The sequence below is a fragment of the Aulonocara sp. 'chitande type north' Nkhata Bay genome, linkage group LG5, assembly GCF_057382095.1.
Source record: "Aulonocara sp. 'chitande type north' Nkhata Bay isolate Kocher_YH1m ecotype deep benthic linkage group LG5, A_spYH_male_GT1.1, whole genome shotgun sequence".
Taxonomy (NCBI): domain Eukaryota; kingdom Metazoa; phylum Chordata; class Actinopteri; order Cichliformes; family Cichlidae; genus Aulonocara; species Aulonocara sp. 'chitande type north' Nkhata Bay.
This window is the reverse complement of record NC_141348.1, coordinates 20,464,787-20,492,051: the sequence shown is the minus strand read 5'-3', so window position 1 is coordinate 20,492,051 and position 27,265 is coordinate 20,464,787. Positions and strand designations below refer to the sequence as shown.

Here is a 27,265-nt window from a genome sequence, read left to right as displayed (position 1 = left end):
TTGAGGATTGTGCTGGAGTTGGAAATAGTTCTAAACTGTCATTGTTCCAAGGAATGGTTAAACTCCACTGATCTGTGCTATGGCTGCTAGAGTGTCTTAATGAATGCATATTTAGAATGCAAAAATCTGTCCCACTTGATTACTATTTTTGGAATTTGAAACTGAAAGAGCAGCGAAAAGACCGAATAAGCCAGAGACACTATTACAAGGACACAGTAATGTATTGTCTTGTGCTATGCTTTACAGTACTGGAGCAAAGCCCCATCCACCTTCTTCCTTTTAATATCATCTATTCTGCAGCTCAGGCTCAATTAAAAAAAAATAAAGAAAACCAGTCTTCTTTTTAAGCTAGCTATGAGGTGATAACGTTACAGAAAAATTTATACTTTGGGGGTTTATGTGAAGATTAAAAACTGACGTTATAATAAGCACTATTACAGGAATACGATGGGATAAATATGGTGGTAAATGAAGAGATGGGAGAGTTAGGACACAGACAGAAAAAAAGAAGCACGGAGAGATGAAAAATAGATGAAGTGGGGCAGCTCTCATGCTGTGAGATTCATCTGCTCCATAAAGGTGGCTGTTTCTTTTGTCTGAACGGCTTTGTTAATCATCATTTTGAATTCGTTTGATTTAACTTCACACGCAAATGCTGTAGTAAAAGTGAGTCTGTGCTTATTTTCCTTCAAACTCCATGTGTGTCTGAACCTCCACACTACACTTTAGACTATAAATATGTTGGCATAGGGATGTGTGGGGTGATTGCTCACTTATTACTTGGAAATATTGCACAACACAGCAACGAAGTAATAAATTGCAGCAATATGGATTCAGCAGCATCATCCAAATTCAGACAATATAAATATAGTAATTATGTATAGGAACTGTATTACTTTACAAGATTATGGAAATACTATGTAAACACAATATTTGTGGCAACTAACTGTGGTTGAGGATGTAATACACACTCAATTTCTGGGCAATCACTTTCATTTGCAAAGTGACTGCACAGGTTACCTAATGAGATGCAACGTCCAAACAACTGCAGTACATCTTGGACTCACTTCAATCCCTCTCTGACAAATTGGCAAAGAATTCAACTAACCGCCATCTAATTTAAAAATACAGATCGCCAATCAGGTGCAAGCAACCTGACTCAGTAAGAACCAATGAGTGCAACTTGTCTACGCTGCAAGTTGCTCGATTCCGACTCAATTGATTGTGCAAAGTTGACATTTTGCAGTTAAACTGGCCCCTACAGCAACTACGTCACCATCTGAAGAAACTTCTTTCAGCTGTTTCCTTATTTACGTGTCACCACACTAGATGGCTCTTCATATTTGCATATCCCCCCAAGGGATTTGTGTCTCCTCCCAGTCTTAAAACAGGGACCATGTTAGGCACATGAGTGGGCCACTGCACTACAAAGCCACAGTATCATTAACTGTGCAGGGATTTCTGAATTTTAATTTCAAATCTCTGAAGTTCTGGCTGCACTAAATAATTAATGTGAATTCCTGTGTATGCAGGTAGCAACAGGTTTGCAACATACCACAACTGATTTGTGATTTTTGCAGTTTAATCACAAACACAATGCACATCTGTAATCTGATCCCATTCAGCTGCAAACTGGCCACCACAGTCTGACTCTACCTCGTTGCTGTTTATCACTGCCTTGCTGGGCCAAAGTCACTTTGAAGATGGCAACTGACTGTCATCGAAACAGTCATTTCAATGACAATGAAACTTTGAACGGGTGAGTGCAAGATCCAGACAAAGGCATGTCCCTTATTTACTATAAGATTTATATACTATAAGAGAGGTTAGTACGTGTTTTAGAGACCGTGGTCTCTCTAAATCAGAGTTGTCAAACATAATGCCCAGGGGCCATAACTGACCTAGTAAAGACTCCAATGCGTTTTTTATTTTTGTTTGCTTGTTTTAAACAGCTTTTCCTACAGGCAGTAAGCTAACAGAACTTTTTTCTGTAGTTTTATACATTTATTTATGAGTTCTGACAGATTTTTGTCATTTACTACGGCAGCATTTTTATCCTTGTAGAAAAACTGAGCTGTACTGTTGAAGCTGCACTTCTTTTTCTGATAATAAATGGGATTAAATGCGTAGTTAAACATCTTTACACTGACAGAAAGGGGAGTTTGGCTGAATCAGCCCACTTAAGCTCAAAGTGGGCTGAATGTGGCCCATGGTGTAAAATGAGTTTGACTTTCCTGCTCTAAACAATAATATGATTTACTGTAAGAACATTTAATGCTACAGCGTGGTCAAAGCCTCATCTCTGGTCATGCAAATCATCGTCATTCACAAATGAAACTGTGCGTAAAAGTGCCCAAATAAACACACTCAGACGTATGAACATTTAGTGCTGAGTTATTGAACCCTTCCACTCAGGAGCAGAGAGCCCTTAGACAGAGAGGCAAATCAGTGTTAAAACCCATGTAATAGCCCAGAGGCATGAGTATGAGGTAACAAGTGGAGCAAAAGGTTCCTCTTTTCACTAACAGATTGTGTCCCAGCACTAACTGTTGATTCTGTACAACAAATCAGCAAAAATCTTGAATCCAGCATTTCACTGAGAAACATCAGCAACACAGTTTCATATCACAGAAATACACACTGATGAAGTTAAAAAGATTAGTATCTCATCCATCTAATAGACACTGAACAATATAAGCTCACTCTGAAGTCTAGCACATAAAAATATCTGTGCTCTTTGCTTGGTAAAAAGAGAAGAGAAGTGATGAATGGATCCTCTTTCATTCTCAGAGTTGCCAAGTCAAATGGGGGGAGCTGAAGGTCAACAAGAGATAACAGAAATAGAGAGGTTTTATTGATTATTATAATTATACTGCATGTGCCTATAAACATACACAACGGGGCAGAAAAGAAAAACAAGTGTTGAATCCTTTTACTCTCTGTGCCTCTCCATCACCCCCGCATGTACAAAAACACAACTCTTACCAAATCAATTGCAGCCAATAGCAGATCCTACAAACAACGAGGGCCACTGGGTCACCATAGAACATGACTGACGAAGACAGGCAGTGGCCAATCCATCAGCCATAACGATTTTAGATGATTACACCATGCACCCCTGCTTTTTCTGTCCACTTCCTCCTATAGCCAGTCTCTTGTTGCTTTATCTCCTCTATGTTTTGCAATGTATTCTAGGCTAAAAATACCAAGAATTCCGCCTTACTGCTCGCGGCATGAGAACATGTGCAGCCATTTAAATGTCAAAAAAGTCAGCATGGTTCATTTGTGCAGTTTATCATCACTAAAGAAATCTCAAAGCCTGTGGCAAAGTGTGGGAACATTTCTTGCAAAGAGATGTTTATAGGCACTACAGTGAAAAGATCAACATCTTAACAACAGAAAGAAGGGGAAAAAAGTGAAATAATGGAGGACACTGGGATTCAAATGACATAATAGGTCATCTAGTCTTTGAAACATAGAAACAGTTTCAAATAAATAACTACTGACAGCAGATTCACTCATATTTTCTATATTAAGTTGAAAAGGCTCTATAATAATACATTACACAATATATAAGATATTTCCTATTTTCCAAATACAGGGCCTGTGACAATGAGCAGTACACCCGGGGCAACATGACTCATGACAAATGCTTACCAACATATTGTAGAGAGAGCAGCGAAAGTCAATATTTGAAATAAAAGGTTAGGAAAGTACCAGCAGAGACAAGGAAATTCAAACTTCTCAGTCAAAAACATCTGAATATGTATGCATGACTGCATACACACCAAGCCTTGCACACCTACCCTTGTTGAATTCAAGGTAACTGTGACAAATGCTACTTTTAATATTACCAGATCTTTAACTAGAAACGTAACTGTAATACTCTATATGTGATTAACAAAAGCCCTGAAGAGGATCTGTGGCATTATGCTCAGCTGTGTGTCCTCAACCCTGCATAATGAACGCTTTAATTTCAGCTGAAAATCAAAGGGCAGCAGGATACACTGGGATCCCCCATCCAACACTGAACACAGTTTGAAACCAGGAAATAGAGAGCAGGTGATAGAGATGTGGAGCCAAAAATGAGGTTGGCTTTCTGACAGCCGAGATCCAAGTTTTGAGTTGGGTAGGACAAATAGAAAGAGAGAGAGGTTGGGGGTGTTAACTTAAGGGAGGATTTAAGTTGATTGCAGTACCATTGCTTGTTTTTATTAATCCCCATCTGTTTTGATTACTGAAACATGTGCCTGCAGCTGGGGATTAACCAAATGCAAGCAGCTGTTATGTGGTTCATAGGACTGATGCACTGATACAACACTTATATCAGATACTGATCAGACAGCTGGATGGGGCATTTGTAACAACACAAAACTCTATGGGGCTGACCTAGAGTACTGTGCAATAGGGTTGAGCTACCCCCAATTTCTTTATTTTATTTCCAAGGAGCCAGACTTTCTTGTAATTTTGAAAGTGGTCTTGGCAATAGCTTGCAGAAGTTTCTCTTTGGAGACTGGCTGCTTTTTCACTCATTTTCAGTCCAATTCTTGTACCTGACTATTTTCAAAGCCACTTAACACCGACCTATGAATCATATAATATAAAAAGGCTCCTAACTCGAAAGATGAACTAGTGTTGTTTTCATAAAACGGATAACTTAGCTAGGACGTGGCTGTCAAAAGGCCATTTTTTTAAGGATAGCAAAATGGGAAGAAAATGTTGAGGTATGCCAAATTGCACAATAACTAGACTAACTAGACCAAAGGGTCTGATGGAGTGATGAATCCAAATGTGAAAAGTTTTTTTTTTTTAGTTCTAATTGTTAGTATGTACAAAGGAGGTCAGGAGACAGCCATCTGTAAAACATAGTTGAGCTTCTGTCATGGTTTGGGGCTGCATTTCAGTCAGCGGTGTTGGAGATCTTGTCAAAATTGGTGAAATTATTATAAATTCAGAAAAGGAACACCAGATTTTGAGACAAGATGCAGTATCATCAGGATACCATCTGACTGACAACAGCCATTTCCATTTCTCAAACACACTGCCAGTGTAGTAAAAGCATACATGGAAGGACTATTCCTGAAGGACTATTCCTGAAGAGTGCTTAAAGAAATTACCAGAAAGCTTGGTTAAGAGAGGTCAGTCTGTATTTAAGAGTAGAGGTGATCGTGCCAAATACTGATTTTCAAGTTCATTAGAATTATATAAACTCTGTTTTACCTTATATATACCATATTTCCATGCATGTTGATACACATTTCCTTAAATTATTGCACCTATTTTCCAAGCAAAATATTAAACAATATATTTTTAAGAAAGGTGACTTAAGAGTTTTGCACAGCGCTTTATTTAATTCATTTCTATATTTAATAGGTTACTCATCAGAAAAAAGTGCACCAATAGACATGGGTCAGGGAAGTGACACTGAGTATTTCACACATGCTACGCTAGAGCAGGGCAATATGACCAAAAATATTTATCACGATATACATTTGAAAATTTGCGATAACGATATAACTGACGATATAATTGACACTAGACAAAATACTTTACAACTCCACAATTTTATTAGTGGAAAAAAAAAAACATCAATGTATTTTCACTTTTCACAAGCAGCTGTTTTTTTATGTGCATTAAAGTTATATAATATAAAAAATTAACAGTGCAAATGGAAATTCCTTGCTGACAGTTTAACCAAAAGGCATTTCCAGTGGAAATTGGCCAACATTGGCCAACATATCCTCAGCATAACCAGTTCCACACCAGTGAAGTTGCAGCATTTTTACGAACCAATTCTGGTTCATCCGTTTCATTCAACGATGCGCGTTTTACCCATATTCTATCGCGATATTTCATTTTCTTATCGTTGCCCAACATTATACCAGTATTACCGTGAACGGTATGATATGGCCCAGCCCTATGCTACGCCACAAGTTCTGGGGTTTTTTTTTATAGTTTGTAACTGACTAGGTGATTTCCAACAAACAATGGTCAAGTGAGTTGGCCACAATAAAAGGAGTGTGCTTTCCATTTCAGCTTCGCTCTCTCTTTCTCTGTTAACATTTTGGATGTTGCTATATTCGATTTTACACTTGTTAGGAAGATTTTATAGTGCTTGCAGTAGCATTAGTAAGCCATCAGCTTCATTACACTCATCAATACCTGTCTCTCTGTCCAGCTACACTCCATGTGTGTACAGAGGGGTACACAGGGGTAAAATGGAAAGCAGAGAAAGAGAAGAGAGACACTAGCAAGAGCGTTTAGGACAGCAAGCGCAAAAACTTTGATCAACATCAAAAGTACAATTTGTTTGTGTGTACCATTGTTTGGTATTATTTTGATCATAAAAAGCAGTTCAGTACATTTATACCATTGCATGTACCTGTTACATTTGCTTTGTGAAGTTTGAAAAAAAGTTTAATTTGAACCTGATGCTGCTTGAAAGATAAAAGAATGATTTCCAGTCTTTACCTCACAGTGAGAAACAAAGCTTGTTAATGTACACTGGAGCTGTATCAGTATTCAGTATTGGCATAAACCTAAAGCCAAGGTATCTGCACTGATACTGCAACAGACCAAGCATCCTAAAGTGCTGGGATAACTGTGTCATTGAAGACCCCTGAAGGAAATAAATGTGACATATATAAATAACAAGTCATTTAAATACACATTTGATTATTTTGCATTTACTGAATGTTTTTGCAAATTCAGGACAGGTAAATTGATGACTAATGTTTAAGACTAATACTAATGGTTTTACATCAGTGACCACCCCGATCATGGTCAAAATATGAGCAAGGAAGGTTCCAAAAAAAACCCAAACAAACACAAAACGTGTGTAGAGAAAGGTATAGAAGCGCATCAAATTTTCTGTGTTTCCATTAAAAAAATTTTAATTTTTAATCCGATTCACAAAGCACACACATGAACCCGGTGGTGGATTATTAATAGCGAATCAAAAACTTTGTTTCCATAGTGACTGTTTGAGTCCATTATGGAAAGTGTCTCTTGTTGTTACCAAGACAACAATCCAGCAAAGGCAAATGAATGTGGCAAACAGCTGAGTGATGCATTGAGCCGGTGATCTCTCCATAAACAAGCTCAGCCCCAAACCGGGGGCAGGTGGAGAACTAGAGGGATGACAATAAGAGGGTTGAAAGGATTTTCATGTATGTGGCTGTCAACCAGGCTCAGCTGGTTATATATATATGTATTCTTCATATTATGATTAGGTTTTGAATATGTTTCTACTTATGTCAACTCGTGACACAAAAGGAGCAAGGGGAGGTTTTATAAACTCACAAAACCAGCTAGCTTTCACCTTGTATTAGGTTTCATCTAAGTTCACAGAACTTAATCCAAAACTAACAAGGATGTGGGTGTATGGAAAACACACTTTAAGCAAGACACCTTGGACAAACATCCTGTCTTATGACACTCGGCATCCATGCTTAACGAGCTTATAACCAGGAGTTATTCTAGGCATTAAGTGTTACAAGTATGCATGCACAAAACAGTATAGGCTTAAAGGGGAAAAATGGGATCCAAATTGCTAAAGTAATTTTGGGAAAACATTTCATAGTGGGAAAGACAGTGGGACTATTTGGACAGGAGGACGATCTCAATCCCAGCATGACCTCTGAAAGGCAGAAACAGTCTTGATGTCAGAATAAATTATATTTTTATAAAAGCCAAATCACATCAAGATTTGACTAGCATACTGTGTGCAGCTACAACAGTGGGATTCCTGCATACTAGCACATATAGTGTAGCTGCGCTTCAGATACGTCAGGAATGATTCAAGTTTCTATAAATGACAAACAGCGGGGTTGCCATTCAAAAATCAAGCATGACCATTTGAGATAAAGTGATAATCACAATCACACCCATGTGAATAAATCCTAAACTTAATGTTTGTGATTTATATGCTATGTTTTGCAGGATTTAAACATCTCATGCTATGACTTATTCATGAAAGAAGCCACTTTCACATTTTTTGTCCCATGAAATAACAAAAGCAAGAAAGTATAAATCAATTTAACATTATGTTCTATGGGAACAAAAAAAAAACAAACTAGGTCACATTCCCAAGTGAATCACACTAAGACATATTAAGTCATATAACACAGGCACATACGCACGCACACACTTTGAGAGATTACACAGCAAACAGATCATTAATAAGGGGACAAGCACAAATCTGCAGCCAGCTGAACGCAGGACACTACATCCAAAAATATTTCAGCGATATAGCAATCTTGTCTGCAAGTACTGATAATACTGAATGTAGGCAAAGACTGCTGGTGGTTTGATGAAAAACAGCTTAAATAGTTTTCAGAGCAGCCAATCCTCCTTCCTAGTGTTTCACACTCACCAGCGACACAGACGTAAAAACACAGTGACAGACTAAGAAGTGAGAATCCAAGTCTGTTACATATTTTTATGTGTCACTAGTCTCATATAATGACATATGTGCTGGAATAAACAAAGACACTCAGCTATGCAGTTTGACTTTATGCTTTCTTAAACAGTGAGCCACACATTTACAGAATCACAGAATCACTGTTACGTAAAACATGTTTCCCAGTTAAACAGTATATTACAGGGGAATAGAGAATGAAGTGTTCCTCATTTGGCTGTTCAGCAATATAAAATAGTGATAATTTGTTGAGAGGTCCTTTGGCTTAACAATCTTATAATATAAGAATAAGAATAATCGAAGTAGATCAATAGATTACTTCAGTATTAATGCTGATCCTTCTCAGGAGTATCATTTTGGCCTTTCGTCGACACTACATTAAACAGGTTTAAATTTACGAGGCTGTGTGTTTATCTTGTGTACTGACTAAGAAATACACTTCTTTAAGAGGTCTAACATTGTATTCATTTGCACACAAGCAGCAGCTGATCAGCATCTCAGTGTAATGCTTTGTGGCAGGATTGTTGACACTGGGCCAGAGAGGTAGATCAACAGGATACCGGTGACACGGCAGTGTTCCTCATACATAGACTTTACTTGGGCAGATTGCCATGGTATACTGAAAACCTCCAAATCATATTTGATGACCCTTTTTTTTTTAATCAGTCTGAGAGAACAATAACATCTGTTACAGGGTTTGTCATACATCCATTTATTTATTCAGCTGCTGATAACCATATAGACTATATACGCAGCAGATAAATGTAGCCACTGACCCTGACAAGTGAAGACAAACTGTGGGAGACTAGATGCTGGGTAAAAAAACAAATACAAGTAAAAATCAGTGTCACACACAACAAGTAATTGTGAGGTCATTAGCTAAATTCACGGGCTTTGATCAGATGATTTTTCTGAAAATAAGTCCATGTTTGAGTAGATATAATACTTCAAAGAGAAAAAGGCAGGTGAAACAAAAGGTGGAACACAAAACTAAAAACCTGACATTCACAAGAGCGCCCAGCATGAAGTTGGCTTGCAAAAGGCAGCCCTTTTAGGCGGATGGTTGCATAACACCGCGTATGGGTGCATCATTTGCCTATTCAATACATTCACGGCTGAGTGCCCTTTACCAACTATGGTTTATACATTCTTCAAGCAGCAACACTTACTAGGTAATTACATGTATAATGGTTTTATAAAAAAAATGAAATCTAGTGTCAAGTATATACTTCTGGATTTTGTCCATGTGAGACAAGTGAATAGACAGGCATTAAAGAGCACACCATTTTTGCACTTCATGGTTCTGCAATGTCTTCTAGAGTGTGACAAAGACATCTCGCAAACCAACAGCACGAAGGATTTCAACACTGTGGCAAAGACACACTTACGTGCCCAGGACGTCTTTGAAGTCATACTTCTCCTTTATGTCCGTGGTCTTCTTTTTCCAGGCATGACAGTCCTCATCCAGCGGCATCTTCTTGTTGGGACGCTCAGAAACAATGCTAGTGAGGAAAAAGGGGGATAAGGAGAAAATATTCATAAATATCGGCATTTAACTGCCATAAATACTTCACTGATAGTTCAGGGCTCACATCTCTTGTGCTTTTTATTGCAAATCTATTTTTTACCCTTATCAGTTAGATGAAACATTTCATATCCAAATGTAGGTCACATTACTATGTGAGCATTATTTCACTGTGTTGGGAATATATTAGTTGTTTAGCTGATTTATTAGGGTGTGTATAAGCCAGGTGGGTGTCTGTTAAGCCACTTTTCCACTAGAATCCACATGACTCATCTCAACTTGGTTTTTAGGTTTTTCCATTAGGTGATAGTACCTTATACCAAGTACTTTTTAGTACCTACTAGACCAGGTTTCCAATCGAGCCAAGTCGAGTTGTGATGTCAACAGACTCCGTGCCACTGATTGGTCAAGGAGTGATGGTACTGGATGAGTTATGAGACCGACTCCTTCACAAGAATCATACCCGCCATTTTTTTATCCTGGCAACGAGGGAAATGGCTACACACAACGCCCGCCACCTTCTCTGGCCCTCTTCTTTCACACTGAGTATGACAAAAAGTCATAGACCAAGCAGCAGGTATACCATCACCTCGATGTCCTCCACTGTATGGTGTGTTTGTGTCTCATACAAATGAGATCACAGACCTTTCTACAGCGCCTTTCAAAAACTAACCACACTGAGTTGCAACTACAGGCAAACCATTGCAACACTTTGTTACAGCAACAGCTGCATGTTTCTGTTGCGTTTTCACACAGTCAACATTGTATGGCATAGGACTCTAAGCACAGGGCCAGGAGAGAATTGGTCATTTACACAAAAACACTGGTAAATATCTGGTCACGGTTGCTTGTGTGCTGGTGATTCCTTTTAAGTGGTTGTAACATGTAGCATATGCAGCGCTATAAAGCTTCAAAATGGCAAACAATAAAGTTCACTTCCAACTATATAGAGATGTTGTGAAGTTACATCAGTGCAGTCATGTGCAATACAATTTATAATCAGCAAAAGAGGAATTCATTGCAGACAGGGCCAAAAGCCAAGTCTTGTATCTGCCAGGTTAGTAAGTAAACCAAACAGTGACCTGAAGCAGTTCAGTTGCTGCTGTATGTCCTAAGTACATAACTTCAAGTGCTTAACTTCTTACCACTGCAGTTGTATCGGAGCTGCATACAACTCTGGTTGTATTATGGATCCAGATAACATATAAATTTGTCATCCTCACGCAATGTTTTTTTCACAGAGCTGCAAAGCTGTGTTGACAAGTCCAACTTTAAGATGAGCCCCTCTGAAGAAGCACATTGTTATGAAGAACTGAAACTCAGATGTTTATGCTTATGAAACGTGTGTTTATCTATTTAAAGTTGAGCATCAGGCAAGTTAGGTGAACTCAAATAAAGTCAAACAAAATTAGATTCACACTCATATACCCGGCCAAGGTATTAAGCCCTCCATAAATACCCTTCTACCATTAAAAAGTTATAAATGCAGCTCTCATTGAAACAATGTTTGTTTCTTCCTGTTTTCTTCTCACTTCATTTTTCACACCAGAAGTTAACTTTCAGATGTTTGTCCTCACCACACTTTGAAGAGTGGGAGGGATCACAGAGGACCCTGCTGTCACAGCTATCATAATCTAAACCTAGAAAGTGCCTCAAGATCTCGAAGACTAAAATAGCCCTGTTCATATCAGCATGCCTCACTCCTCCTCTGTTCCTGCTGCCTGCCTGGCAACTTCACAGTCTGTCTATATGGGATGATATAACATATTGTTCTGGACTGGGCCAGTGTTGTTCTGCTAAAGGCGATATAACAGCGCAGTTAATCATCTTCCAATTAGTTCAGAATCAGCTCATTTTAATGCCGAGAGGCACTGTAGCCATATAAACAAGGCGAGGCTTAGCACTGCAGTTATCTCAGAACAAATGGTCATGGCCTCTTCTAGCTGCAGGCACTGATTGGTGTACACGCACAGTAGCATGAATTCAAAGATTTTTTTTTTTCCCACGTGTGTCCAGGGGTTTTCACATGATCACACACATACAGACGCACACAGACAGGCGCAGCGACAGTCGTGTTACCTTCACTAATGCCAGAAGTTGGCTTCATACATGTCGCCATGGAAACCCAAAGGCGCTGCTATGGTATCTGAGCGTCTAAATTGCTTTAGTGTCTAATGGCAGGTGGCAGCTAAGCTGGAAATCATTCTGGTTACTTTGACGGCTGGCTGCGGTGTGTTACCTTTAGCTTGAATATATCAAAATAGCCTGCTCAGACATAAAGTGCACATATATGCACAGGAAGAACTGTTTCATTTTAATCTACAGAGTAATTCTCAGTGCTAATTTTTGTATGTGTTCATGTTCAACTTCCGATATAATCTAAGGAACAAACCAACCAAATGAGCCTGTCGGAACAAAGCTTACCGTTAACATTTAAATACATATGAGTCATTCTACACCACATCATTTGGTGCGCTATTTAGAGAAGATGAAGTAAAAAGGAAGTGTCTCTAAATTAAACATGAAAACCAGCATGCAAAGTGAGGATAGTTGTATAAGGAAGTATAGTTAACCATGTGTAAATACTTTACTGATACATCTGATGTTGCACAGCCTGTAGTCCTGTAACTACTGTGAAGAATCAACAAATAATAAAAGAGCAGACTAACTGAATTCCCATGTGTATGCTCACCACCTGTCTCTTTCTATGGAAACTGTGGATTCATTTAGCAATTTTTACTTTAATGTTTTCCTTACAAAATAACCTGGAGTAACTTCAAGTCAGGACCTTGAACCTGCACTGCCAAAACAACTACTTAAAGTTGATATGTTGCAATCATTTCTACCATCATAGTTGTTTCTTGGCCCCAACCACAGAAGCTTTGCATGATTCACTGTTCAAAATAATCCTTGTCTATCGCATTGTAGGATTTGGTGCAGCCCCTCAGTTTGTCCACATTCCAAAGCACAAAGTTATTGCTCCACTACCTTTAAGCCAAAACTCTTCTGATTGACTACCTGTTGCAAACAGAAGGTCTGAGCTGTTGAGATGATAACTCTCTTTTATTTACAACATACAGACCCAAGAGCAATCTGAAGTCTGAGCTTTTGGTTCACATGGATCATTTGTACACGTGCTTTTTGAAAGTCTGGCATTTAACAGTATAATATTATATAAGAAATATTTATTTATTTAAATATATATAAAAGATATATTTTATGAGAACTATGCAACTACACAGTCATGACCCCTTGATTGTAAAGATGTTCGTTTTCTGTATACAAAATGGTTGGGTTGCATAATAAAAAGCTACAGTAAAACATGACTTCCATTAAGAGACTAAACAATGAATTAAACAACTGAAAATAAAATTCTTCACAGTTCTGAAAGGCTTTGTATTTTTTAATCCCCCTAACTGCATAAGAGCAAAAGACTTTTGAGAACATGAAGCCAGAGGAAGAGTGAAAACACCTCTCACATGCTGCTTGTTTGTAGCATCTCACCTTGCTCATATGGAAATTCATGTTAATTCATGCACTGAGAAGAAGTGACATTGAACATCAAAGTCATTTTTAATCCATATATGCGTCAACCTTTTGTTGCCAGTGGTTGCATTTTCTAAAGGTAGCATTACGCAGCAAATGCCAACATGCACCTAAACCTCCTTCACAGCACTTTTATATCAAAACAACACATTTCAAGCCACTGGAGTTTAATCCAGTTAGACATGAGCAAGGGTGTCTGTTGTTTTTTTTTTTTATTAAAAAAAAAAAAACAGGCAAATGCTATAAACAGCAGATTAAGGTTCATGTTTCACACACGCAAGGGCAGAAAAGGCCAAAGCTTAAATATGTGGAAGAGTAGAGGAAAGATACATGCATGGTATTGTATGAGCATAAAGCGGATAAAAAAAAAAGCCCTTCAACGTCCACGGATGGCATGACTTTGGCCAGTGGGACACGATAAGCTGCTCAACTGAGTAAATAAGCAACAGGACTGAAGAAGCTGGAGGTTGGAAAAAAGCACAATATCATAGTCACATTCCCTGAGAAGTAGGTGACATGCAGCATTCACCCCCTGTTGAAGAATTAGAGAGAGTTGCTGTACTCACTGGTTTCCCATTCCTGTGATGCGCAGTGGACAGAAGAAACACACACACAAACACACACACACACGACGACAGTTAAATGTGACAAAATGGCACGTGCAAAAAAGCTCTGTCCGGCCCTGCTAAACCGTCTCTCACACTCACAGACACACAAACACACACATGAACACACCACAAAATGAATGCAAAAGACTGAAAAAAAGAGGAAGTAGAAAAAGTTAAATTAACATTTAAGGAGACAGAGCTCTGCAAATAACTTATTTGGCTTGTGTCTCTATAACGATGCAGATAAACTCCAAATTGGTTCTGTTTATTATTCTTCTGTTTTTTTAAAGAATAAAAACTGATTTTGGCTCAGCTTAATCACTATTATTCCATACTTCTCCACACCATCTATGGCAAACTGAGGGGAAAATATGCTGCCAAGTATGAACAAAAAGTCAAAGACATGTCCAAGGAATGCATTCCTGTTAAAGCAGACAGAGTTCACTGAAAGCTCACTACACTAGTGCAAAGAGATGATCTTTCAGTGATTTTAAAACCTTCAGATGAGTCTGGCTATGTTTTTGAATCAAATTTCATAAACCTACCCCCAACATGTTTGGTTATTTATCTTGATATCTTTATTATCTCTTTGGAAAACTAGTGTTTTTGTTTTTGAGGAATCTAGTTTTTTTGTTTCTGAGAATGTTGCGCACACTGACAAGGACGAAAGACACAGGGGGAGAAAGCAGCTGCTGTCAAACAAACTAACAAACTCCATTCACATATTTCATACAACAACAACAAGTTTCATTAGGTCAAACACTTGACAAAGACCTCCGCAGATGTGGGCAAGCTCTTTTTCCACAGGGTGCCAAGTGGAACATATTTAGAAGCATAAACACAGACAGTGAAAGAGAAGAAAGAAGAGCCAGTTTGTGTTTCCCAGAGTCAGAAAGCAGCTGTCAACTGAACGCCATGGAGCCCATCCATACCTGCATATCAATCAACCGACCTGCACCCATCTGCTTCCATGGCAAACACATTGAGATTTTTCTAACAGCAGTGTTGATTGGTCATCTGCTGTCAGTGACGCACACCAAATCTCCTCTTAAGGCCAGCTTATCAATGATAAGAGGACTTCTTAGTAGAAGAGGTGAGGAGGTGTGTGAAGTGTTAAGAAAGTGAGAGACGGTGTGTAAAGAAAGCCACAGAGAAACAGAAAGCAAATAAACGACAGAGACAGATGGGGTTACACTCAAACTGCTTTAAGGACTTCCCGGGGAAGACGTACAGTGTGATGTGTTTTTACTGATGAAATCATTACAGTATTTCTGATTTACAGATTAATAACAGGGATCCTTCTGGCCTAACGCTTTTTGTAGACATACCATAAGTTAAACTTGAGCCATTTAGATAGATATCTACCTGTATATGGTTTCAGTGAAAGAAGAAGAGGATAAAAAGCGATCACTTCAGTCTCTAGTATATTCCATGTCAGCATCTGATCTTCAAAACAGCAGCTTTAGTTACACCGAGGTCCTCTCGGAGTGAATGGGAGGATATAACGTGACCCCGGCTGCTGTTTATGCTTCAGCAGCCTAAAACGCTGAAAACGAGTTATTTTTAAAAGTCGTCAAATCTCACTTCAGCTGTTATAAACACATTCCTTCTACGGAAAAGTCCTTACAGGCGAGGTAAATGCAGCCAAAGTGCCCGTTAACGACAGCTTACCTCACAGAGAGCTCAGTGGGGGAGAGCAGCTGTCCAAACCCTGACGAGAAATCGCGCTCAAGCGCCTATCTGCTCTTTGTCGGAAGGGGTGGGAGTCAAAATGAAAGTTAACGCAGTGTCTCCCTCCTACCTGAAAATGTGCTGTCACGAAGGTCCGGAGTCTCTGCCTGGAGCCCGCCGGCTGTCTCTCCTACTCTGAGCGCTCGCGCTGAATCTGCACGCGCCAACCTCCACCAGCAGGGTTCCTCCTGACGTCACCTCAGGGCAAGGACGGACACAGTGAAGCGGACCAATCACCGCTCTAGCAGTGTGGCGCATAGGTGAACGGCTCTGTCTCACCGACTGTAGCTGCCTCCTCCCTCTTTCCCTCCCCTCACTCGTGACTCCCACACCTGTAATAAAATGCTTGGAGGCGAGAACACCTGTATCGACGTGCTGTTTCGATAGTGGCTGTAATAAACACAATGTGTCACGGTTTTTATGACGTTAACAGCCAAGGTGCTGTGGTTAACAGACTTCCAGGTGTAGGCTAGTTAGGTATTATAAGCTCTAATAAGTTTAGATAAATACTTGTGACATGCACACGCTGAGTGGTGTAGCCGCTTTTATTGGCCTGCTGTCACATAGAAGTGCGACAGTGTTGCAATAAAATAATCGTTATGTTTGATCAAACGAGGGTTGCTTTTTTTGCTAGACATGAGCAGAAGCGTGTTTCAAAGGGGGTATGGGGTGTCACTACCCCGCCTAAAATATAATGTACCCCACCCCCATCAAAGCCACTGAACTAGAGTGATGTTAATCATAAAATCCCTAACACCATCGGATAGCACCACATATAGGACTAGTAGGAATGTTACTTACATTTAGTCCAAGTATTCTACTCCAGTTTACTGGGCATGTTGCTTACAGCAAGTAAAAACTCATGAGTTTTAAAATTTGCTTCCAACTCTTCTGCCTGTTGTTTCATGAAACAATAAAATCAGTGACAAACCAAATTTTTAAAACTGAAGCCAAAAATAAATAAACCCATACAATTTTTTTTCAGTACCATGTGCATACACTCTGTCCTGTGCAGACACCTCTAAGCTGAAATTGTGCAGTGTCAGCTTGTACAGGTGTAGTGCTCCATCTAGTGGATTACATAACCTCAAACAGGTCAAGATCATTGCAAGCTTAAAGTGGTCTTCTTGGAACTGAAACACGTGTGCTAACACACAGGATGTTGTGTATCAGTTTATTTGAACCTTTTTTTAATCATTGTACCCTGTCCATCCCTTTATGTTTCACAATGGAATCATAAAACGCTGTTAAATTGCTCTTCAGCACCATCTAAGCTTGCATCCTGACAAAGAGCCACTGGTTTTAAATTATCTGAAGTGTCTTGAAGTTCTCACTCATTGCAGATGTCAGGTGTAAATTTGCATTTAAATGTAGTTTTCTCTCTGCTGATACAAAGCTTAGACCTATATTGTTGGATGTGGGATTTAAACATTAAAATAGGATATTATATGACTTGTTATAAAGGGTTCATAATTTCCATGCCATAGCAGAAATAGTACATGTATAACTCGTAATTTTAATAAAGAAAGGTTACAGCCAATGCAGTGGTCCAGTGTGCTACCAGTGGCGTCATCAAGGGAAAACCCTGTCTCCCAATATGTTTTTTTTAAACATACAACGTTTTGCTATTATGTAAAGAAACAAGAAACAAATAATAAATATTTCTTTTTAGATCTTAGAAATTTTATTTGACTTCTAATTTGATGCCTGTTTTGTTAAAAAAAAAATAGTATTTTGTTTCGTTATTCATTTTATTTGTATTTTTATGTATTTATTCGTTTTATTTATTCAGTCATTTTTTATTTCAGTTTTTAAACATCTACATTTGTAATTAAACAGGTCACACGTCCTCGGTGGCTTCTACGCTTTGTATTCTTCTCTCAAAGGGTAGAAGCGTGAATTAAGGTGCTTTAGGTGAACAGTTGTGCCACTGTCCCCTGAAACGCATACAAAGCGTCTCTGCGGTGAAGGTGCTTCTTGTTGTGACTCCAGGCACTAGGTGGCGCTGTGTCACAAACTGAGCGCTCCTTTCCCCCCTCTCACCTCATCATCGGCAGTGAGCGACCAGTTGCCTAGTGACGAAAAAACTGTGCAGCAGGGCTGATTTCCTGCGTTTCCAACATCTCGTCGCTGGCGCTGACCTAGGGGGAAGTTTTTTCTCCCAGCAGATTTGTTTGCGTCGCATTCACAGCAGGATGCGGGACTGAATAGAGCTGTTACGCTTGACGGGAGCTGGTCCTGTAAACTTTTGGCGTTTCGGGCCTCGTAATGAAGCGTTTTGAGGAATGATGAATAATTACACTTTCATCAGGGTCGTTGGGAAAGGGAGCTATGGGGAGGTGAACTTGGTGAAACACAAAACAGACCGTAAACAGGTGAGAAACAGAGCGGTTGTAAGTGGAAACAAACCCCAGATATGTTAAAATAAGCACGCCTTTCAACCACATGCTAAACGTTTTCGTAGAGACCCTAAAACCCTGCTAAGTACTGCTAGCACAAAGTTAGCATAAGTCCTGTAAAGTCTCACGGACTGAGTTAAGGTTTTATACCCACTGAAAACCAATGTTTCTGCTAACTTTGGCATTATAACAACAGCTTAAGCTTGTTGACCACTGTGATGATAATATTTCTATACTCTATTATTGCGTCTGACAGACGTGAAGTAGTCCATTCATAACTGACTTATAAATCAGAACTCTTTGCTCCTATAACTCAGCTTTTCATTGCACAATTTGTTTTCTTTCACGATGAAGCATATATGAAATCACCTCCTGCAACACGATTTTTGTGGGCCAAAGTTTGTATGTACATGAATATTTGTAATGATTTCTGTGAGATATGCTATGCCAGTTACAATTAGAGTACCATGTGTAACTCCAGAACTTTGTTTCATTTGGATTAAACCATCTTCTGATATTTTTATTTGTTTGTGGTACAACTTGCACATTTGCTCGATCCAGCGTGACAGATGGATGCAATTAGCATTTTCTGCCGTTTTGTGACCAAGAATTTCATGTTAAAATTAATTCTCTCAGCATTATTTTGGAATAGAACCATATCTCATTCAGAAAGTTATTTTATTATGTGTTCAAATATGTATGTAAATAAGTTTACAAGACTATTTGAATCTTCTTTTTCTTTCTTTTTTTCATATTTTAACTAGCCAATACTCAGACATTTATTTATTAATTTTTCCGTAATTACAGACCCGTTATGAAATACCAGTGAAATTTTCAGGCATGTCTTTAATAGTTTCCGAGATATTCATATTCAAACATTTCCTCAGATTTCAATGTGAGGAACAAGGTCTGAAAGTGGCTGATCCATCCATCCTATTTATTTTTCACATATGTCACAGTGGGAGCTGGGCATTATTCAAGATGTCATAGGGGAAGCAGCAGTATGGCACCTTCTAGCAGTGAGATGACAGAGCTACCCGTTGTACCATTGTGGGTTGGCCTTTTAAAAATATAAAAATTTTCAATGCATCTTCTAATAAACTTGTATGCATTCATATAGTTTAGTTTTTGTTTTTTAATGTATTTTTTCATAACAACTATTGACCAGTGTACTTCATTAAAGGTGTTCCCAGGCTGCTAGTCTATAGAGGAACAAAGGCATAGACTTGTAAAATCTATTCAAAGTGCATAGGTTTTGTTTTTCAGCACACGTGTTTGTGTTTCTTGTAGTATGTTATAAAGAGATTGAATTTGACCACCTCCTCCAAACGTGAACGACGTGCTGCGGAGCAGGAGGCGCAGCTGCTGTCTCAACTGCGCCATCCCAACATTGTGACTTACAAGGAGTCCTGGGAAGGAGATGACTGCCAGCTGTACATTGTGATGGGTTTCTGTGAAGGTGGAGACCTCTATCACAGGCTTAAACAACAAAAAGGAGAGCTGTTACCCGAGAGGCAGGTGGTGGAGTGGTTTGTCCAGATAGCCATGGCATTGCAGGTGAGTTCTGCATCGGTTTATGCATTTTTTCCATCATTTATTCACATAAAGCGACAGTCACTCTCTTATTTCTCTTATTTTGTATATCAGTACCTACATGAGAGGAACATTCTTCATCGGGACCTTAAAACGCAGAATATCTTCCTGACGAAAACCAACATCATTAAAGTGGGGGACCTTGGCATTGCCCGAGTACTGGAGAACCAGAATGATATGGCCAGCACACTCATAGGAACCCCATACTACATGAGTCCTGAACTCTTCTCTAATAAACCTTATAACCACAAGGTATTTTGGATATCTGTTTAAAATGACTCCTTGTCTTTGAAGTTATATAAGCAGGGTAAAGGACTGGGATGACTTATTAAACACAAATGTGTAGTATATGGAGTCAAACACATCAGCTAGGAGGCAGCAACTCTCAGGGCTTCATTAAAGGGCACATTAGCACATGCATAAATAGGATTTCCTTGATTGTTGTTCCCAGGCCGTTGGTGCATAGAGGAGTTGTTCTCTAAGCAGGACAAAGACATAGACTTTAGTAGCTATTAAAAGTTTTTTGTTTCAATGCAGAAGGAAAGCTTTGGCAGTGCACAGAGACAGTGTGCCAGGATGATCACATAAGAAATGAACTATCGTGTTTCTTTCCCACAGAAGTGAGACAGTGCTAGCGCTCTGCCAAATAGGTTATGGCACCAAACTGTATGTGTAACTTTAGCTTCCCTGATATAGTGTTTTATTGGCTCATTACATGTTAGCACACTGTGCAGTATAACCAAGGAATGTATCCACTAATACTGGCCCACATTAGGGCAAAATGTTATGTAGCTGAGGTATCCAGCTTATAAATGAAAGAAACTGCAAGTAGTAATGTAGACAAGTTAACAAGTACTTATGCTTTGAGTACTTAATTTAAAGGTCACATTATGCCAGGTACAAAGTCATGAAGTCCGCTCTCATGAATGATGCTCCCATAGACTTTGTATGATAATGATGCATACATCTTTTTATGGGTTTAATTTTTCTGTCTCTAGTCAGATGTCTGGGCCCTGGGCTGCTGTGTATATGAGATGTCTACACTGAAACACGCCTTCAATGCCAAGGACATGAACTCACTGGTGTATCGTATTGTAGAGGGAAAGGTGAGCTTTATATTTTAACATATTTATGTTTTAAAAAAAATTATTATTCATTTTTTATTCGTGTTTTCTTTAGGTAAAGTATTGTAAGTTACAGTATCTATCCATCTATCTTTGTCTGGGTTACAACCTGGAACACCCGCCAGTCTGCCACAGGGCTAACACAGTGAAGCATACAACTGTTTACACTCACATTCACACCTATGGTCAATTTAGAATCACTTGTTAACCTAGTCCATGCATGTCTTTGGACTCCAGGAGGAAGCTGGACTATCTGAAGAGAACCCACACAGACATGGAGGAGAACATGCGAACTCCTTACTGAATAAATCCATTTTAACATATTATATCAAAATAATATCTATACCACAATGTAGTTTAATGAGCCTAAAACGTTTGGGTGATTTTGTGAGTGTCACTTAAGCTCACTTGTTTACAAGCCCAGACTGTGGTTTCTGTGTGACTGATAGGTGTCTTCAACCATTTGGATTTGTTTTTTAATAATTAACACTTGTCCCATGTGGTTTATTCTGAACGGTGATAATTGTCTTCTGGGTTTCTAAACAGCTTCCACAGATGCCCAGTAAGTATGAGCCCCAGCTTGGAGATTTAATCAAAAGCATGCTGTCTAAGAGACCTGAAGACAGGCCCGATGTCAAACTCATTCTCCGGCAGCCCTACATAAAACGACAAATTGCCATGTTCCTTGAGGCAACAAAAGAGTAAGTTCCCTCGAAGTCATTTTAATGAAAAAAATCAAAAATGGTGTTTTGAAATTTTCTTTGTATGTTTTTATAACCTGATCATTTCTGCCCCTCTCTTTGTGCAGTGATCTCTTTGTTCTTAAAGGCTTATTATGTGTCTTGATTTTCACTTCCCCAGAAAAACTGCCAAGTCACGAAAAAGACCTGTTGGTGGCAGTGGTGATTGTAGGACCAGCAGTGTGTCACCTGTGATGTCATGTCAGCCAAAGCCTGAGAGGCTGGCTCCCAGTCCACAACCTGAACCTCGTGCCAGGGTAAAGCGGGTAAGTTAAGGATGAATACTAATACTGATTTACCGTAATAAAATGAATCCTATGACTTATATTATTTTTATTTACACAGTGGTAGACTGATGGAAGCCTACACATATCAGTGTGTAATGGTAATGATACTCAGTCAATCCTTTCTTTTGAGTTTTCTTATTTTCATCTCATCTGCGCTCATTAAAAAACTCCCCCCTTTGTGGAAAGTATTTGTTTTCTACTTGGATATAGCTGCTATATAGAAAGAACACTCCTATTAAACTTTTTGTGATTCAGTTAAAGATGTTCATATAAACAAGGAACCCTCTGTGATTGTTATTTTTGTTGTTAAACTCAGAAAGACGACAAATCGCAACACTTTAAAGGCCGGAACGGTGTGGTAGACAGCACTCCCATCCAGACGCCTCCGCCATTCAAACCCTCTTCACCTGATGCTCTCAGAGCATCCCTGCTTACTGTTAGCAATATCGATATTGATATCCCCGTGCAGCTGGACAATGACCTGATACAGAGACAAGTGCAGAGGCCCCAGCCTGTCGTGTCGCATCACCGGGCAGCTAATGAACCTCTCACGCACAATGTGAGCAAAGACAGCAAGGTGAGAGGGAAACCAGATCCCTTTCCCCCTCCTTCGCCACTAAAGCCCCCTCTGAAGTCTGTATCAGGTGTTTGCAGCACGAGAGAAGACGAAGGGAGGGTGGCCGGTGACTTGTCTGACTTTCAGCGACAGGCCAAATCAAACCCTGGGGACAAGTTATCTATCTCGGGGGAGAAAAAGATTCCAGATATGGACGATAAGGATGATACCATGGAGTTACTTAAAAAAGCTGATCCACAGGACCCAAATCCAGAAAACGAGGTTCTAGAAGCAGATGCAGACAATAAGAACAACACTGTGACTCTTTTCAAGCATGCTCCAGCACACCTACCTACCTCAGACATCCAAGTAAGTGTCCTAAAGTACCTTCTTTTGATGTTTTCATCTGGAGTGTTCGGTGTTTGTTTTATTTGTTCAATTATATCTCTGTAGGAAAGCCTAGAATCTACTGAAAAGCTGTTAGAGCCACTCCCTCCACCACTGGTGAGTGCTAAATAATGCAGATATAGTATAGAACACGTTGCCTCGTGTTAATGCAATTGTATTTGTGTTTTTTCAGGAACCCGTTAAGGAAGAATCTCCCTTACAAGCCAGTAAGCCAGATCGAGCTGCTACATGTCTAACTCCTCTGTACCTATCATCAGAACCATCTATATCACAGCAGCACAGAGGAAAGCACACAAGACAGAAACATGAGGACCAGGACAAGGTAAAGACTGATACAGGAGTGATGTTGCTGAAATCATTATCGTTCTAATGATATTTTAAAGGAATGGCAAGACAAAAAAGAATGTGTCTGTGTAGGTTCTCAGTCATCAAAATCATCCAGGCATTCTTAAGAGCTTGACAAGGAAGGGAAGTGGAATTCTTCAAGTTTGTAAAGCTGTTTCACCTCTCATCCAAGACGCTTCTTCAGTTGTAAAATAATCGGAGGAGAGTCCCTGTTGGATGAGAGGCGAACCGTCTTCACAAACCTAAAGAAATCCAGTTGCCTTCTTAACGATGCTCTCAAGAATGTGCTGCTGATCTTCTTTCACTGACCTTTCACTGACTCTCCAGTCAGCAAATTTCATTTAGCATTTGTTTTGGTTAAGATCTATTCCTAACCACTTTCTATTGCAGTGCTAGCCAGCCAGCATGCGTGACAGTAACAAAGGAGTGAGTTAGGCTAATTAAAGCAGTTGTTGCATCTTGTTTTGTCCTTTCAGTCCAAGGTGGCCGCTCTTAGACCTTTACCTCAGCTTCCTGTTGATACTGTAGCTGTGGAGGGGAAAAAGAGGAGCAGGAGGAACTCGGAGACCAAGAAAGCTGATGTGACTGTGACCTCAGAATCAGTTAGCTCCCATAATGATGGACTTTTACCAGCACCACAGGTGAGGGCATTCCCCTAAAACCACAGCTTTTAATTTCTGAACATTTGCTTTGCCTAAGACATAACGTTTTTGAGAGAGATAACAGATTATCTATATCTGCATTTTTTAGTCTTCTACATCTTAGAAACAAATGTCAGCAAGAGTAAAGAGAACAGTGTCAAAACAGGAGCAAGGCCAAGGCTATACTCAAACTTTGATATTTTATTATTTCCTTATTACAATATGATGACGTCAGCCTGTTATGGCATCATTTGACGTTGTAGGCCGTCGTATTGGAAAAAATAGAAAATATGTTGTTCAGCTCCATTTCATATGTTACATTATTCAGTATAATTTCTTGAAAGTTTTTCTTCAAGGTCAATCTTTACTTTGGGTGCTAACAATGAAAGTCAAGGTCAAATGTTTAGCTGATCTATCTAGCTGATCCCAAGGCCTAGAATGTTGTTGTAAAGTTTGAAGATGATCTATAATAAATTTTGGGGAGCAGTTTTTACTGATTTTCACCAAAATGAAATCACCTCGAACTGTGAATGCTAGTCTGCTAACCAACAGACAGACAGACAGACAAACAAATAGATCCAATTACATACTGTGTAATTGGATCTGTGGGGGCAGAAAGGTTATTTCTGTTTTAATTCTTGTCATGTTTCATAGTTTATGCAATATTGTTCTATCAAATTTTATTTTTAGGATCGTCCCCTCTCTGCAAGAGAGAGAAGAAGACTGAGGCAGTCCCAAGAGAGTGCCAGACAACCATGTACGATACTCGAAACTCAAAGTGGAGCATTTTGTTGCAAAACAAACAAAAGGATTTACAGAAATTAATATTTGTTTCTACATTTCTGTCTCTGATTAGTTTTCTGTCTTCCCCAGGTGTTAGTGCTGTACGGAGGGCATCTTATGATGTCACGTCCACCAAGGCTGAGCACGACAGTGCCCCATTTACTCGATCTGTGTCTGCCTCTTTTGCAGAGTCCAATAGTAAGGTACAGACACGCCACCCACTGTGACAGTGCATTGACTTTACTGTTCATTTGTAAGCTACATTACATACTGACTGTGGCACTGGCCTGACTGAGAGTGACCCACTGCAAATTCTGCCTATTGTGAGGCTAATCTGATCCTATCGTACTGAGTCTGAAACACATATCTGTGTTGTATCAGCAGGATAAACTGCTGGAGCAAAAGTCAGATGAAGATGAATGCAGCTCATCCACAAGTTCCACAGAGCGTTCAGAAGGAGACTGCAGGGAAAGGTAAGAGCATACGGCAGTAGAATTGAGTGCAACTTAGCTGAATTATAAAACTGAACCAAAACCTAAATTTTCTTAAACGTGTTTATAATCCATGTTTTGTGGTCTCTCTGCAGAAAGACTGAATCCAGCGACATGCACGACTTAGTTAATATGATGACTCAGACTTTGAGAATGGATGTTGGAGATGGTGTAAGCGAGGGGGACAGAGGCAGATTTGGCTCTACCGCACTGCCAGAGTTTAAACTGAACAGGAAGTACAGGGATACCCTGTTGCTTCATGGGAAGGCTCGAGAGGAAGCGGAGAACTTGTCACTCGGTCAAATAGGTTAGATGCTTTGTTCAAACCCTTTGCAATATGTCAGTCTTTATGAAACTCCATTGTGTTAAATATGTATGTCACTTCAGAAGGCTCTCCATCTGGTCCGGCCAAAATAAGAAGAGCCATAGAACGTCTGAGAACAGATGTGGTGAAGGGCCTGGGGGTCAAGCTGTTGGACAAAGTGCTGGAAGTGATGGAGGAGGAGGATGACGCTAAAAGAGAAGTGGGTAAAACACATCCAATATCAAGATAAAATTACATGGATAGGTCAAGGTTTAATAAACCATATAGTAGTGGAGAGGAGAAAAACATTATTATACCAATCTTCTTGGTTTTAAAAAAATCAAGAACAATATCTAAACAAGTGCAGGCCTCACTTCTCTCAGTTCACGTCAAAGTTTATGGGAGAGCTGGGAGAAACCCCAAATGAAAATTTTGGAGTGGCCTAGTCAAAGTCTGGACTTAAATCTGATTGAGATCCTGTGGCATGACCGTAAACCATCCACTGTGGCTGAAGAGTGGGTCAAAATTCTTCCAGTTTTGTGAAAGACTTATTGTCAGTTTTCACTTGATAGCAGTTCTTGCTGCCAAGGGTGGCACAATTAGTTATTAGTTTTAGGTTTTTCACACAGGGCCAAGTAGGTTTGGGTAGCTTTTTTCCTGCATGAAAATATAATCCAAAAACCATATTTTGCATTTACTTGGAAATATCTTTGTCAGATATTGGAATTTGATGTTGCTAAACATGAAAGTATAACAAATATGGAAAAAACTAAGAAATCGGGAAGGAGGTGAATACTTTTTCATGGCCTCGTACATTCAGAATATCTAATGAGACTAACAAATTTGCCATTAAAACACCACTCGTGATCATGTACAGATAAACATGCCAGTTCACAGTAAACTGACCCCACTTGTCTTCCTTTTTTTTTAGCTGTGCCTTCGCAACCTAATGGGAGATGAGAAGTACCAAGCCTATGCTGTAATGGTGAGGCAGCTGAAATTCTTTGAGGATATGGCCTTTAAGATTTAAAAAGCACTATATATGAAAGCTTAAATGTTTTTCACAATCGTCTGTGTGGAAACCCCGAAGTAAGCTGGAGCAACAAATCTTAAATGATGACGCACATCAAGATGGTCTTTGCAAGAAATATACCAGCATTCATGTTCAAACATGGACTGAATTGAAAACTGCTCAAAGGCATTTTTTTCCTGCCACTACCAACATGATTGTTTGGGACTGTTACATTTTTTTCCAGACAACATGCAAGATCTCACTTCTGACTGCAGGGTTTATCATGGGACTGTCATACAGATATAATCTTATTGTGTACATCACATGTAAATGAAGTTAATTTCTTTCTCCTTTTTTAAAACTTAATTTCAGTATAAACACAAAATGTGAAAGCATCTAAGGATTTTCCAGATCCCTATGCAAATATTTTTGTCATGTTTAAGCACGCTCTGTCTTTCCATTTGCTGTAGAGGAATATCACCTTATGTACAATGCAAACCAGAATTTCTAGAATGGTTACATCTGTTGAGGACACTAAATCTTCCCCCTACTGCTCAATTGTATTTTCTTATAGACAAAATAATGTAAATTAGATGTAGATATTAACATGTGAACAATTTCTAATAAATCCTTAATGTATTTCTTGTTTATTTTTCTTGTTCTTGTTTCTTGTTTTATGTTGAAAACCAGAATAAAACATTTAATTGATAAAAGAACTAAAACAAGATGACTGCATGTGCATTCTCAGCATTC

General features: G+C 39.2%; 2 protein-coding genes across 8 annotated transcripts in view; one reads left to right on the top strand and one right to left on the bottom strand.

Moving 5' to 3' along the window:
* camk1b (calcium/calmodulin-dependent protein kinase Ib) overlaps positions 1–16,055 on the bottom strand; it is a 39,350-nt gene extending 23,295 nt beyond the window's left edge. The window contains exons 1-3 of one of the 4 annotated variants that reach the window (XM_086291954.1): positions 15,900–16,048; positions 14,057–14,069; positions 9,808–9,921 (exon numbers count right to left, since the gene is read on the bottom strand). In XM_086291954.1, coding sequence (XP_086148080.1) covers positions 9,808–9,921; positions 14,057–14,067 — 125 coding nt within the window. In that variant the 5' untranslated portion in view covers positions 14,068–14,069; positions 15,900–16,048. The other 3 variants (XM_086291955.1, XM_086291956.1, XM_086291953.1) reach the window with 3 other exon arrangements.
* A 1,842-nt stretch (positions 16,056–17,897) lies between these two features.
* On the top strand, positions 17,898–27,219 carry nek4 (NIMA-related kinase 4). Of its 4 annotated transcripts, none has more exons than XM_086291950.1 (16): positions 17,898–18,204; positions 19,519–19,785; positions 19,876–20,073; positions 20,820–20,927; positions 21,492–21,646; positions 21,807–21,951; positions 22,289–22,897; positions 22,982–23,032; positions 23,109–23,258; positions 23,731–23,922; positions 24,613–24,679; positions 24,796–24,908; positions 25,087–25,178; positions 25,292–25,503; positions 25,587–25,720; positions 26,432–27,219. In XM_086291950.1, exons 1-16 carry the CDS (start codon positions 18,115–18,117, stop codon positions 26,528–26,530), a joined length of 2,682 nt encoding a protein of 893 aa, XP_086148076.1. In that variant the 5' UTR covers positions 17,898–18,114; the 3' UTR covers positions 26,531–27,219. The 4 variants fall into 4 exon arrangements, with proteins under 4 accessions (XP_086148076.1, XP_086148077.1, XP_086148074.1 ...); XM_086291951.1 differs by having other exon boundaries at positions 23,758–23,922; positions 25,584–25,720; positions 26,432–27,218; XM_086291948.1 differs by having other exon boundaries at positions 25,090–25,178; positions 25,584–25,720; positions 26,432–27,218.
* The last annotated feature ends 46 nt before the right edge of the window (positions 27,220–27,265 follow it).